Source organism: Doryrhamphus excisus, chromosome 3 (assembly GCF_030265055.1).
Source record: "Doryrhamphus excisus isolate RoL2022-K1 chromosome 3, RoL_Dexc_1.0, whole genome shotgun sequence".
Lineage (NCBI taxonomy): Eukaryota > Metazoa > Chordata > Actinopteri > Syngnathiformes > Syngnathidae > Doryrhamphus > Doryrhamphus excisus.
The window spans coordinates 18,440,172-18,455,962 of NC_080468.1; the positions used below are offsets into that span (position 1 = coordinate 18,440,172).

General features: G+C 41.3%; 1 protein-coding gene across 1 annotated transcript; it reads right to left on the bottom strand.

Annotated features, from left to right (window-relative positions):
* Positions 1 to 532: 532 nt before the first annotated feature.
* Positions 533 to 12,503, bottom strand: LOC131125601 (chloride anion exchanger-like). Its single transcript, XM_058067292.1, has 21 exons — positions 12,302 to 12,503; positions 11,877 to 12,059; positions 11,058 to 11,197; positions 10,793 to 10,903; positions 10,559 to 10,719; positions 9,310 to 9,474; positions 9,075 to 9,227; positions 8,384 to 8,466; positions 7,586 to 7,733; positions 7,395 to 7,508; positions 5,822 to 5,899; positions 5,662 to 5,757; positions 5,500 to 5,606; positions 5,320 to 5,389; positions 4,559 to 4,651; positions 4,289 to 4,384; positions 2,705 to 2,935; positions 2,563 to 2,617; positions 1,824 to 1,969; positions 1,611 to 1,670; positions 533 to 983 (listed from the first exon to the last, which is right to left on the bottom strand). The coding sequence occupies exons 2-21, from the start codon at positions 12,005 to 12,007 to the stop codon at positions 957 to 959; spliced, it is 2,265 nt and encodes a 754-aa protein (XP_057923275.1). The 5' UTR covers positions 12,008 to 12,059; positions 12,302 to 12,503; the 3' UTR covers positions 533 to 956.
* Between the last annotated feature and the right edge of the window lie 3,288 nt (positions 12,504 to 15,791).

A 15,791-nucleotide genomic window follows, 5' to 3' on the forward strand; every position in this document is an offset into this window, starting at 1 on the left:
GTTCCGGTCCACATGGAATGGAAGGTCTTCAGGCTCCTTTTAAAACGTGTCCATCTTCTTCTAAGATGGTAAGAACAGAAAGGGACTCAATCTCTGCCTCTTGTATTTGTCTTTTTTTCTACAACCTCCATCATTCCATCTCCCTGCTTCTGAAACAGGTACTTCATTTTTTTTCAGGGCCTTGTTTCGCTTTCTCAGAATCCTCAGACGGTTAAATCCAACCTGGAGCCAAAAAAAGTGTTGATTGGCGGTGAAGGAATAAAATCTGTCCTGATTATATATACAAACTCGACAAGCTTGTCCCGGAAAAACTTGATATTGGCAAAGAAGATGGGAGAAGGTATCCTGAAGTTTTTCACTCCCTTGGGTTCAAGTATCTGCAGGGAGACCAACCCATATGATAAATAGCGCTACATTCCCAAGCAGTTGAATAATGAATGACACGTACATGCCGCTAATCCTGATGATCCTTGTAGAGGTCAGTTCCTTGGATGTTGGCCAACAGAACCACGTGGACTGGTTCTGTAGAGTAGTGCCGTATGAGAAGCCTTGCGTGTCTTCAGCTGTTCCTTGCATCTAATCTGTCATTTGACATCCATCTCATTTATCTTTCTGTGCTTGGTTTAATCATTCTTCTCTGGTTTGTTCATGTAATTCTTCTTCTGACATGTATAGATAGACATTATTACACAGCAAGTGTTCCAAAAACTTAATTTAATATCATCATCCTGAAAATATACAGTATATAACTATAAAGCATAGAAAATACATTGCAGCACGCCCACAGATTGCCTATGTACAGTATGAAAAAAAACACTGCAGCGTAATTATTACCTCATGCATACATTTAGAATGTTTACATACTGATTGTCTTTACAGAAGTGCATTATTGATTTGGCAAACATTTACTGGTGTCGTCCTTTGGTCTTTGAGATTGGTTTTAAATAAAGCAGGCGTTACAATTTGGTTTCTGGATCTGGTACCTGTGGACAACAAAAGAGGTCTTATTTCACTTGTGACACATTAAGTAAATGTCAAATATGCGTCATTCTCTGCACCCCCCCAAACAAAAAATATATATGTAAAAATAGAATGTCAATGGTACAAGTTTATATGTTATATATATATATATATATATATATAGAATGAATTTATATTAGAAGCATACATGTACTAAATACATTTTCATATTAGTTGCTGAAATTTCACTCTATTATATATTATTATTACTATTATTATTATCTTGAATACAAATTACATTTTTACTGAAATTTTCATTATTTATATTTTACTATTTATGTAGTATAAAGTGATTATCATTACTATTACTATTATTATAATAAATATTATTAAACACTGAAATGTCAAAATTTCCCATTATGTATGTATTATATTTATTTGTTAAAATAAATAAAATGTTGAAATGTGTTGACATATTTACGTTTAACTCCCTCTCATATGTCACATTATTATTATCATTATTATTATTGCATATGTTTGCAAAAATAGTGGTACCGGTACTTGGAAAGTCTGAATATTTTTGAGGTGATTCAAAAAAAAAAAAAAAAAATATATATATATATATATATATATATATATATAATACATACATTTCTGTCTCTGCTCCTTAGACTGCCACCAGGATTGTGAATTGTGACAGTTGTCAGAACCTGCAGAACCAAAAGTGAATAGACACAGTATTGTATGCAGTATTGCATGGTGGATTGTATACATTCTTTATACAATATTGTTGAGTGAGTCGTAAAAAATACACAGCGTGTGTTCCCAAGAGAAAAGGCCTGATGTCGCATTGCACCCCCTACCTTGTCAGAGTTGGATTTCTTCTCCATGCACTGCGGATGTTTGTCCAGGATGTGCAGCATGGCGTCATGCAGTGTCAGGAAGAACATCGATGGCTTAACTTCTTCATCAAAGAAGCTGCAGTTGTGCAGTTTCTCCAGGATGTACGCTAAAAAGTATGCAAGTAAAACACAAAACTGAGCAAGACTGGCGCTGTTTTGTAAAGATCTATCATTAATATTGTCATTATAGTCTATAATATAGTACTAGCATATAAAGTTTACATTGGACTCTGTAGAAATGCTCCAATTAACCTAGTCAATTATTGTTGGTTGAAGGGAACCTTTAAATATCGCAACAATATGAGTGGTAGCACGCAGCAGCATTATCTAGCTCTGCATGCGCTTTAAAATGCTGGTGTGGCTCCTCAGCTGTTGGGGTAAAACTTGTCCGTGTTACACGTTTTATTCACATTGAACTCATCGGCAATTATTAATGCTGACTCAGCAGTTTTACGCCGTACCGCTATTACAACATTGGTTCTATACATGAACATTTGGTCAAAGAGAGATACAGTTTTCTTTCAATGGCACTTTTTCATTTTTGTAACATACTGGCTCTAATAAACGCCAAAATAAAACAATAAAAATACCAAAAAATTCACATTAATTTGATAGAATGATTGTGTACATACTTTACTTGTTATTTTTTGTCGTGTCAACTTAAAGAGCGTTTCCTGATCTGCTTTAACTTGACACTTACGATCACAAGCAACAATGTAGACGTCCACTTCAACCCGGATCAGTTCTTTCAGTGCCTGCCACAAATACCACAATGAATTGATAAACGAAAGAGGAATATGACAATATTGACAATATGACAAGTTGCTGTGCTGTTAGCTCACTGCTTTAAGTCCCTTCAGAGCAGAGACGTCCAGGAAGGAGACGGCAGCAAAGTCCAGGACCAGACTGTGCAGATCCACTTTGGGAACTGTGATGTTGGCGGGAAGCTCGGCGTTCCAGTCGATCCGCGCAGGCAGGTCCTTGAAATCTGTGGGCTGGTCCAGGTCTTCCATGTTGTTTTCAAACTCTGAATCCTCTTTGATGGGTCCACATGAGGCGTTCAGGAACCCATTCTGCAAAAATGCAAAGAGAAGAAATGGGAATGAGACGAAAACATGTTTCAGTCAGCATTTTTTTGCAAACAAAACCACAACCTACAAAAGCCAAAATCTTTTTCAGTGTCATTTTCTGTCAAGTATCCACACTCTTGATGGCAAAGGCCAAAAAGCTTTCTCTCTTTGAACCAGGTTGGCATTGTTGAGCTGCAGAAGCAAGGCCTCTGGTAGCAGGCCATTGCTGCTGAGAAACATTTGAAACTTCTTCAAAGATCCTGATGATTATGGAATACAAAAGTCAAGCGGTAGTCCAATTCCGCTGCCCTGAGCCGGAGCATCCCATTGGCTATCTTTGGCCCAAATAAAGCTTGTTACTGATGCAGAGTGCAGTCCAATAAATAGCAAACGGCATCTACGAGATTTGTGCTCTCTTTCAACAATTGGGACATTGAGAGGTGGAAGAAAGTTTTATTCTCCGTTGACGGTCCTGATGGCTTCCAGCATGACAAGGAGATCCACCTGAGATGTGTTTCCACACGGCACAGCGGAGGGGGCGCCATCGTAATCTTTCAATGGAACAATGGAGCTTCAGATTGTGCAGGGGCGTCAAACAGTGACCGGCTACATGGAGCTGTAGCACCGGGGGTGGGGGGGCGTCCCTCATGACTGACGACCTAATGACCAAGGACTTCTTCCAACAGCACTCATTTGAAAATGGATGGATTATGTAACCATACCCGCCTTTGAAGGGTTCAAATGTAGACTCCATCATGTCGATTCCAGAAGTCGTGTTAAAAGACTACTTTAAATACGACATACAGTATAGCTATATTATATTGTCAACTGTGAGGGGCAGTGGTGTCCAAAGTGCGGCCCGATTCTCGATTTTTTAGCCCCTTAGGAGTTAATAAACAACATGTTGTATGTAAGTATTACTCCTGATATCTAATCTTCACTGCAGTAAACTTTACAGCTGTAGTATCTATCCAGTACAGCCAATGAATATTACACTATGGTTGCCAGGTTGGCAAGGACTGTATGAAGGCCAGCACTCCTCACGCTGAAGGCTCTGGGTAGATGACATTGACAGAGGAACTCGGAGCAACTGAAATCTGATTGGACCAAAACATCCAATGTACAGGAGACTCTAGAGTATGAAAACGAGGTACATATTTTTAGGGCTTTTATGGGTTCCCCATCCAAATGCAGTCTAAGTCTACTAATGGACTATTGTTATTATTATTATTATTATTATTATTAGTGATTTTGACTTTGCTGCAACTAGCAATGTCATTAAGAGTGGAGTAGATACAGCATATACCAAAGTTATATCAAGTATAACAACTGATACCCAAGCAGGTTATCACTTACCGACGTCCACTGGAGGAATCCTTTTTGAAGAAGTTTCCGGATGTTTCTCAGTGCTTTATTCCGCTTCCTGAGCACCCTCAGTGGATTAAATCCAACCTAAGCAACATTTCATTCGTTAATGACACGTTATGCAAATGAGGTGTGATGGCATGATTTAACTTTGTCTTGAACTGCAGTCACAAATATGTCTGTATTCTACATGCCATCTATGAGGGATTATTACAGATTAGCACATCATTTCTAGTTCAGTAAATAAGATGACAGACTTACAGCTTCCACCACTTTCCCCCTGAAGAACTCAATATTGGCAAAGAAGATTGGCGAAGGGATCCGGAAGATTTTGACTCCCTCTGGCTCAAATATCTGGAGATGTTAAGAGCGACAAAATAAATACAGTGACAATTATGATGATCCCAATTGCCAAAATTGTCTTATACTGTTGGTTATATATTCATTCATTCATTCATTTTCTACCACTTATCCTCACGAGGGTGCTGGAGCCTATCCCAGCTGTCTTGGGGCGAGAGGCGGGGTACACCCTGGACTGGTGGCCAGCCAATCCCAGGGCACATATAGACAAACAACCATTCACACTCACATTCATACCTATGGACAATTTGGAGTGGCTAATTAACCTAGCATGTTTTTGGAATGTGGGAGGAAACCGGAGTACCCGGAGAAAACCCACGCATGCACGGGGAGAACATGCTAACTCCACACAGAGATGGCCGAGGGTGGAATTGAACTCGGGTCTCCTAGCTGTGAGGCCTGTCGGTAACCACTCGGTTGCCGTGTAGCCCTATTTGTTATGAAAATGATTGATTATGATAATGATCAACGAATGGAATGCAAAATCCCAAAATGATTGAAGGATCTTTGGAAACAGGATTGAGATTGTTACGGGCGACCCCGGACCGGCATTTACGTACTTGGCATCTGCCCTAAAGTCTTCCCCCCTTCTACCCAGCCAAGACCAGCCCTATAGACCTGCCATTCAAACTGACTGTGATTGACTGCAGACGCCAACTTACATGGACGTAGTCCTTTCGGTCCTTGTAGATATCAGTTCCTTTAATGTTGGCCAAGACGCTGCAGCGAGGGCTGAAATATACGAAGTATTCAACAAGTAGTCTAGTTGTGGTTTTGAAATAAAAAGCTTTCTCAGATATCAGATATAAATAGAAAATAGAAATAATAGTGTGGGTACTGACAACTGAGCCCTGAGGACCACACTGAGGAGTTCCACACCGAGACCTGCTGCAAGGCCGAGATCCAACCCCAGTAAGACGGCAGCGATACAGGTCCCCAACCAGACCACCTGGACAGGCCACATGTAAGAAACAGACACGCTACCTTACCCTGCGTCCACTTACACAGTCTGGCTTGTCCCGCCTCCACAGGTAGGCCAGGTCTCCAAACTGCATCAGCATGCCTTTCAGGTTGACGATGACCACAGCACCCAACACAGACTGTTAGGATCAAGTGTCAAAGGTCAGCAAATCAACAAGAACGCTGGCGTGACAGACTGCTCACCTTTGGGAGGGGGTCCAGTAAAAATCCGATGGCCACGGTTACGATCATCACGATGAGAGCGGATAGCAAACCGGCTATCTGAGGACAACAAAAGGAGGCTTCGCTACAGCTACAAATTAACACATGCAGTCATTTCATATTTGTCCTCCAGATTTTCCATTCACAGTATGAAAAAAATGACTACCATACTGCAAGGGTGCCCTGCGTCTTATATGATACGTGTATCTCTATTTATGTTTGGACTAATGTATATTAGGGGCGTCACGAGACAATGAATTCTGATACACAAGATTAGGTCTACAGGAATGAGACAAAACAGTATTTTTACTTTACGTTTAACTCATTCAATTCCTCTCCTTTTGCCTGAGAGGCAAAAAGAGGTCATGATGCAACGTAGTGTTTTTGTGTTCATTGATCTTCAGCAAGGAGAAACACGTTTACCAAGACTGCAGTACCCATTCTTGCCACCGGGTGGCAGCCGCGGTAAGAGTGGGCAGTGGATCGCTTCCTCTACGATAATAGGAGAGCGCTTATGATGCTAGCTGACGCCGGTGCTGCTGACTTCCTTATTTGTTGTTTAATGTTTCAGGGTTAGGGTTTGAGTATGGAAAATGCACTTGTTACAATCAGTATTTGTGTATTACTTACCTACTAGCAATGGCGCCGCATTCCATTGCCGTTATATGTGTCTAACAATAACTAAACTCTTAATAAACGGCTACAGTTAGCCGCTAACGGCACGCCATCTTGAATTAGGCTTGTACCATTCACTGTGTGTATTTGCATTTTAGTAATATTTAGTTATTGCAAGGTGTTTAGATTGCCGAATGTGTTCTGTGATGCTTCAGTATATGAATATATATTTCTACAGTCACAAACTACAGTAGTAGGAGAGTGCATATGATGCAATCTGTGCCACTGAGAACGGTGCTGACTTGCTTATTTGTTGTGAAATGTTTCAGGATGACAGTAACCCCTCATGGAACACCCCAAGGACCTGTCATCGTCGGGTGTGTAGCACAATCTACTCATTTCAATTCTACCCGAGGCAAAGCGACTGACAAAACAAACAAACTGTCACGTCCGGTTGCCCTTGTTTGTTCCTCTGTCTCCCTCCTATCCTTTTGTTTCTCCAGATCTGTTGCACCTGGCTGGAGGCGGAGCTGTTGGACGCACCTGAAGCTGATCATCCCTGTCCCGTATTTAAGCTCTCCTCTACTGCTGGCCTTTGCTGGATTATTCTCCTTCGCCACCCGATGCTACCTAACCCAGTCATCCTAGTCTATGCGTTCAGCGGCTGGAGCCTCCACCAGCCCTGCTCTGTATATTCTTTTCCCATGGTGTACCCCTTTTCTACACCATCGCTTTTGTTATCTTTTTGGACTCAATAAACTGTTTGACCGTACTCACCTGCCTCCTGCCTCCGCGTCTGGGATCCTGGCCCAACCGAGCCGTGACACAAACGCATTTAAAAAAAAAACCTTGCTAAAATATAATTCCTACTTGATAAATGTGTTTCATACAAAAGTAATTCAATGTGGACGCAGACCTTTGAAATTGAAATTTGAATTACCTGCGTTTTGCCGCCTGTGCTTTCCTGCACAGCACTCCTGGAAAGAGCGGTACTGGCTGCAAAAGACTTGAAAGATGCTCCGAAAATGTTGCTCACTCCAAAAGCGATGAGCTCCTTGGTGGGTAAAAGGAAAGACATTATTCCAAGGGATCCCAAATGTCTTGTAGCAAAAGTGGAAGGTGAAAAAGCACCTGGTTTCCGTCGATGGTGTAGTCGTGTTTCACTGAATACACCTTTGCCACAGAGAAGGCCACAGCAAAGCCCACGATGGCCATCGGGAACGCCTCCACGGCTGTCTCTTGGAAGATGTGCACGTTTGGAGCTACTGGAGGCTCGTAGCTGAGCATGATGAGCATGATGAGCATGATGAGCATGATGAGCATGATGAGCATGATGAGCATGATGAGCATGATGAGCATGATGAGCATGATGAGCATGATGAGCATGATGAGCATGATGAGCATGATGAGCATGATGAGCATGATGAGCACATTGACAGTAAAGCTAATGGTGGTAGATCACGGTTATGCTAACGTTTACAGGCATGCAGAATACAAAGCAAACTGACTTGTGGCACAGATAACCATCAAACCACTTTCTATTCAAGTCACCATAAAAACCTAATTATTAACAATTTGGAAGCATCGTAAATAATATGAGGGAGTCAGAGCTTTACTTCCTGTCGTTATTTGAAGATAGTGAAACTGATGAAACTCATTGGCCATTGACATTATTGCTATCTTGCAAATTGTCTTCATCACGCCGCTTATGGTCCGCACTCGTGAGCATTGACATGCCGTCAAGTGAGCGGATATCAGAGTTAATATGTTCTACTAGCAAGGTGGGGCATTTGCACATTTAAGATCAAATCATTCATGACAGGTTTGTTACAATTTGCAAACATCTTTTGTTGTCTCTTCAAATGTTTCATACAGTAAATGATGAGTTTACTGTCGTATCAATTCATCTTTAAATGGCGTCCAACTTACCCCTTTGGAATATGTCCAACGACGTCGATGCCATACTTTGTCCTGAAGTCAAATGCATAAGAGACCCCGCATGCTATGACCGTCTGGGTAGACACAGAATAAAGATGTCTTACAAATGGAGACGTGCATGCTGTCACATGACATCCACAGTAGATACAGTAGATCCCTGGCATCTGGCGGGTTTGTGCTACCAGACCCCTCCAAGTGAATCATCATGCTAGGAGTCCACTGGGCCGGCGCCAGTTGGTGCCAGTTGGTGCCAGTTTGCGCCAGTTTGCGCCAATGCAATTTGCTGTGGTGCCTAGTGTCGCCAATCAGGTGCCTAGTGCCGTGCAGTGGCTCCAAGTACCTCCCAACTGGCTCCTGGTGGCCCGTAATGGCGGCAAAAATTTAGTTTGGCGGCAAGAAAATTTCAAAATGTTTAAAATCTTCGTCAAAGTGTCCACCAAGTGGAACCAAATGTCGCAAACAATCCACCTATTGGAATCCACTGGAATGTAATGGCGTGAGACAAATTGCGCCAATCTCATAATCTTTGGCGCCAACTGGTGCCAACTGGCACCAACTGGCACCAACTGGCACCGGTCCAGTGGACTCCAGGCATAATGGACGCACATACAACACACACGTGGTCATTCAAGAGAACGTGTCATGTGTTGCAACATGTATGTTCACGTCACGCTTTCCTCACCATGATAACCTCGATGGGAATTGGAACCGGCAGCTTGGCTTTGAATCTGTCATTTAGCTCCTTCACGATGAACACCACCAGCATGATGACCACGGAGATGACCACATCGCATCCATTGGTGGACTGGATCTTACCAAAAATCACCTCCAGAGTCTGCCAATAGGAACAAAAGGCCAAACTTAACTTAACTTAACTTATATCATGAAAGCACCTCTCCACTTGCTGTTTGTCTTACATAAATAATAGAGAGGGGTCCACTGATTCCAGGGACCTGCAGGCCCAGGACAAACTTCAGCTGTGACACCAGGATGTGGATGGCGGCTGCGGTGGTGAAACCTGACACCAGAGTGTCTGACAGGTACATGACCACGAAGCCCACCTGCAGGACGCCCATCGCCAGCTGCAAGAGACACACAGGCCGCATGGATGGTGAATTCATGTACACCCCAGGGTCCCAAAGGGGGTACGCAGATTGTCATGGGGGGGCTATACGTAAACCCCAATGCCCCTCATGTTGACCGCCATAGCCAGTAGTCGTACAGCTGGTCTTCTTCGGTGGTGTGGTGACTAATTAGTGCTTTTTCTGATTATCTTCCAAAACCCACAATTTGTGTGCGTAAGTGAATTTATGCTGTCCCCGATAACGTGCGTTGTGGCCACTTTGTGTGGCGTTCCTTGAACGCACCATGAGTGACGGAGAATGAGACTTGAGGGTATGACTTCGGTCAACGCCGCACTGACAGACGTGTTTTCTATTCTTGCGTTCACAGATGAATGAAAGGTTTTGGCCAATAGAATCCCAGCAAGTCTTCCAGGTCCCGAAGCAGCAAAACAACCCCAGACCATCACACTACCACCACCATATTTGACTGTTGGTACGACTGTTGGTACGATGCTCCCCCCGGTGCCGTGTTACTTTTACACCAGATGGAATGGGACACACACCTTCCAAAATGTCTTGGAATCATGAAGATGTTTTCTAGCCAAACTGAGACGAGCTTTAACCTTCTTCTTGTTTTCATCTTGGGACTCTTTCTTATGGTGGAGTCATGAACACTGACCTTAACCGAGGCAAGTGAGGCCTGCTGTGCTTTGGATGTTATTGTGGGGTCTTTTGTGACCTCTTAAATGAGTCGTCACTGTGTTCTTGGGGTCATTTTGGTTGGCCGGCCACTCTTGGGAAGGTTCACCACTGTGCCATGTTTTCTCCATTTGTGGATAATGGCTCTCACTGTGGTTTGCTGGAGTCCCAAAGCTTTATGACATTTTCCAGACTGATGAATCGCAATGACTTTCTTTTTTGGGGTGATGTTCTTCCAGTAATATGTGACGTTCGAGTCCGTTCATGAGCACCAGCCATGAGAAGAATCTATCAGCTCATTGAATGTTTTGGTCACTTTAGAAGTTCTGTCTTCTTTGGCGGCATGGACTTAGTGACCCGCCTAGCTAGACGAGCCCTGCGTGTCTGAACCAGACCGCTTCACCTGCATGATGCCGGCCAGGAAGGTCACAGACGAGGCGACCAAAACCCTCTGCTCATCTCTGGTCAAGCCTTCAAAAGCTGTGATGTTAGCGGGAGGCCCCTCATCTGGAACCAGCCTGGTGACCACCGAGCCGATCATCAGACACAGCACCGGAAATGGACCTTGAACACGGAGAGGGACGCGTCACTAAAAGGACGGGTGGTAATATAAAAGGACCAGAAGCAGACGCCTTACCCACTGAGATATGTCTGGAGGTCCCAAGGAAAAAGTAGATGACCACGGGGAAGAAAGCGGAGAAGAGACCATACCAGGGTGGAAGAGAAGCCAGGAGACAGTACGCCAACCCTGAATCATCCACGTAGGACATAGATCACATCATGGTTTTACTACTTCTGTAGAAATGGTATGTAGTAGTAGTAGTGGTAGTACTACAGTACATGGATTACTATTCCATAATTGCATGTTTCACAGAAATGAAAAATAATAAAAAACAAAAAACCTTGCAGAACAGCAACCAGTCCGGTGCTGATCCCTGACACGATATCGCTAAGCAGCCACTCTTTGATGCGATACATCTTCATCCACCCGATGATTGGCAGGAGGGAGAGGATGGCATTTTTAGCACGCCTGGCGTCACACCTGAAACCGACAGTTCTTTACTATTATATATACTATATATATACATATATATATATAGTATATATATAGTATATATATAGTATATACGTATCTTATAGTATATATGTAGTTATGGACTGCAAAAATAGGGCTCTCTCATTGGAAAACATTGACATTAACAACTGTGGCTGTAGGCAACCTCCTGGTGTAGTTATATATATATAAATATATATATTTCCACAGGATTGGAGCTGTGTCTACCTCTGCATGTTCTTTAAAGGGTGTTGGTGTGAATCCCACGCTTCCTGTATTGTTTTGACCAAGCAGCTCTCCGCCTGAGCAGCGCGGCGTTCCAACATCGGTTGTGTTACCGATTGTTTTTCTTTTTCCACTTTCTGATGCAATCTGAAATCCTTCTTACTTGGGTTGGCCGATATCGGCTTGTTTGCTGATAACCGATATTGTCCAACTCCCAATTTCCGATTCCGATATCAGCCGATACCAATACACGTAACATCACATAGATGTACTGCAAAGGCTGAACTTGAAACTACAACCGTATTCAGGAGTATTTGTTTGGGCCGTTTTCAACATTCATGACATACAGTAGTACTACACAAAGAATTAGTACAAAGTATTAAAAAGTACACCGTATGTTCTTAAGAAGAATGCGTTTGTCACCACATGCTTTGCCGCTTACGTGAAGTACTGCTTCAGGTGGTCCAGCGTGGTCTTGCGGTGCCTGTAGACCTTCTCGTGCTCCTCTGCAAAAGACTCCTCCGAGTACAAGGAACGGGCGACCACGTACTGCTTGACCCCCGCTTGCTTCATGGTGGCTTCCTCGGATGACCTCCTGCCGTGGCGTCTTCTGCTCGATGTGGCTCTGAGATCCATTCAAGCACATTAAGAAATCTCAGATCACCTTTGAACGCCAATAACAACAAAAAGGTCCAGACCCGAAGCTCCAGACCCACAGGGGAGAGAAGAGAGAGAGCAGGATCATCTGCCAGGCTCGATAAAGATTGAGCAACAGCAGACAACAGCGGTGCTGCTTGATAGGCTCACACAGGAAATGTTCACTTCCTCTACCTGTTGATATGCCATCCCGTCATTTGATTCACGTACCTGATTGACTCCTACAAATCCAAACATCTGCCTTCTTCCTCCGGCATTTGGAATGCGACTGCGGCCGCCGACTGTTTAGCCGTCAATAAATCCCGCTGTGGCTACCCTGGACTGTAATTATTAACAGTAATGGTGATGACATCCCGACGTCGCCCGGCTGCTGGATGCCTGCCTTATCCTTGACCATTGTTCCTGCTGATATCTGACAACTTTCAATGGAAGCGTTCCGCCCCAAGGAGGCTTTGGAAGTAGGAGGACGGGACAGGACAGGCTATTGTTATAAGGTGGAAATCAAGGAGCTTTTGACCAGCAGCGGAATGCTGCTAAAGGTCAACAACAGCACGGAGGTCGTTGCAGCGTGAGCACAAAATGGTTGGAAATCACCAGGTTCAGTCAAACAACTTGGACGTCTTTCAATTGAATGACTTTTATGTCAATAAATACATTTACATCTTATATGGATTTTTGGAATATGATTTAACACATTTGTTTTCTTTAAATATATTCATTTTAGTGGGGGGAACATTTTCAAAAAAATTTATATTGAATATTTATTTACATTATTTTGTTAATTTATAAAAAATATTTAATAATCATTTTTTATTTTAATAATGGGACATTTTTATTTTTTCCCGTTTTATTCCCATTTATTTTCAATTTTATGTTGAATCAATAATGAATATTGATGCATTTTTTCAGAACATTATTCTTAAAACATTTTAGAATTCCTTAAATGAGCTTAAAAGCCAAGTGACCCACGGAAAGCACTGAAAAAGCAGCTTTGCTCCCACTGTTTACGTTAAGATGTTCATTTGCATGACTGGCCATACATTTGTATTTCTTACATTTGTATTTCTTACATTTGCATTTCTTACATTTGTATTTCTTACATTTGTATTTCTTACATTTGTATTTCTTACATTTGTATTTCTTACATTTGTATTTCTTACATTTGTATTTCTTACATTTGTATTTCTTACATTTGCATTTCTTACATTTGTATTTCTTACATTTGTGTTTCTTACATTTGTATTTCTTACATTTGTGTTTCTTACATTTGTATTTCTTACATTTGTATTTCTTACATTTGCATTTCTTACATTTGTATTTCTTACATTTGTATTTCTTACATTTGTATTTCTTACATTTGTCCACCAGATGGTGCTACTTTTTCCCATTCAAAGCATGCAGCAACATTCAACTGTTGACAGTTTTTTTTCCCGTTAGAAATTTCTGTATGTACATGTACTTTCAAAATATGTCACATACTCCAGGCTGTTGTACTTTTACAAGATTGACTCGTTTAAAGTGGAAAAATTCTTATATTTTTACAGCAGTATCTAATGTATGTAATGTATGTAATGTATGTAATGTATGTAATGTATGTATGTAATGTATGTAATGTATGTAATGTATGTAATGTATGTAATGTATGTAATGTATGTAATGTATGTAATGTATGTAATGTATGTAATGTATGTAATGTATGTAACGTAATGGTCACTGACTGTGTGCTGTATTTTCCGTGCATTGATAAGGAATGCAAACATCCAGAATAAAGTGTGTGAATGACCTTACTGAAGCGTGGAATGACGTGGTAGAAGGTCAGTTCACAACAAGTGTGTATATGTGTGTGTGTGTGTGTGTGTGTGTGTGTGTGTGTGTGTGCACATGTCCTTTAGTGACCTTAAACTCTACACTTCAGTGACCTAATTAGTGTATGAACTATAACTGCACATAAATGCACATGGAAAAGCAAACTGGTCATTTTCTTTGGCTTTTTTGGCAACACTTTGCCTCAACGAAGGGAAGAATGTGGAGATGAAAATATACCATTTTATTCACAGTCAATGTTTACCTTGTATGCCCATTAGGAATATTACATTTATTATGTTATTACATTTTTGATTGTTTTAAAATTTACTGATAACATGTTTTTTTCTCATAAATGTAAGACTGAAGAATGTAAGAAATTTAGGAATTTATTCTCATAATATTACACGTTTTTTCTTGTAAATTGTCAACTTTATTCTGTATGACAACAAATACACGTATGACATGCGTTTTTTTCACGAATAATCGTTTTTTTTCCTCCTAAATTCCTAAATATTACGAGTTTTTGCAACTTTTTTCTCAGGAAATTAGAATTTTATTCTTGTAGTATTACAAGTTTTTTTGTGTTAATGTATAAGTCGAATTATAATAAGTCTATTCTCATAATAGCACCAGTTTTTTCTCCTAAATGTATGACTTTATTCTTGTAAATGTACAACTTTATTCTTTTAATATTACGAGTTTTGTCTCATATAAATGTACAACTTTATTCTCATATTTTTTTTACTTCAGTCTTGTAATATTACAAGTTTATTCTTGCTTAGTCTTGTAAATTGACAACTTTACCATTTTATTATTAGGATTTTTTCTCGTCAATTTATTGTCATATGTATGACTTAGTTTTACTTTTTCCCCTCAATATGGCCCTAATACTCTGTGGTACTATGACATATATCTGTGTATAATATAAATGTAATCTACTTTTGTTATGGAATGTTGTTTGAGGATTTTTCCAAATATTATAGCGAGCATGGCTGGCCTTTGGGCTGGCCTTTGAACTCATTCATGAATCATAAATGATTTGTGCCGTACATTATAATTTTATGGAACTATAAAAATACAGAGATGGAAATAAAAGCAAGGTAATCGGACGTGAAAGGCCGTGAAGTTCATCATGAAGTTCCAGCTGCCTTTTGTTCTCCATCACTGCTTTGGTGATAAATGGCGGCGTGAAGGATTGTTGATAACGTTGTCTGATTGTGCCAAGGCCGAGGATATTTGCCACTACTGTCCATGAACAAAGACCATAAAGAAGAACAAGGTGCTCCTATGTTCAGAGGGTGGATGCAGCGTTCCTGTCTGGCAAGAGTTCCCAGTCAAATTCCAGAGTCAAATAAGAACTTCAAATGTTATCTGATAATTTTCCAACAAAGAGACGGGACTACACAGGATTTGGCAGCGGCCCACCTCATCCGTACGGGTTTATTTTAGGCTCCTGACAATTAACAATTCCTCATTCTTCCAACTGTGGGCCACTGAGGTTCTGTCCAAGGATGAACATCTACGTATGCCAGCAGGAATCCCAGACCAATTGGACCAAAAGGTCCAACCTGATTGCTTGTATTATTTGCACATTATTTCTACATAACAGCAACAAAAAGCCTTCACTTCAAAGCTGTTGTTCACTTCAAAGAGCGGTGCATGTGGACTATTTTCCGCAAGGCTGTAATGGTACAGCTGCTGCCTTTCAAGGCACTAAAAATGAATGCCTAACCAGCTAAAACACCAGAAGCAAAAGACACTTTTTGATTCAAAAAACTGCCAAATCGGGCGTCTCAAAAAGGGTCCGCACACCCTTGGGGGGGACAGTCAATGTTAAAAAATGTGCTTTCCATTTTAAATTGAATATGCAAGGGCGACTTTTGTTAGATTTGCT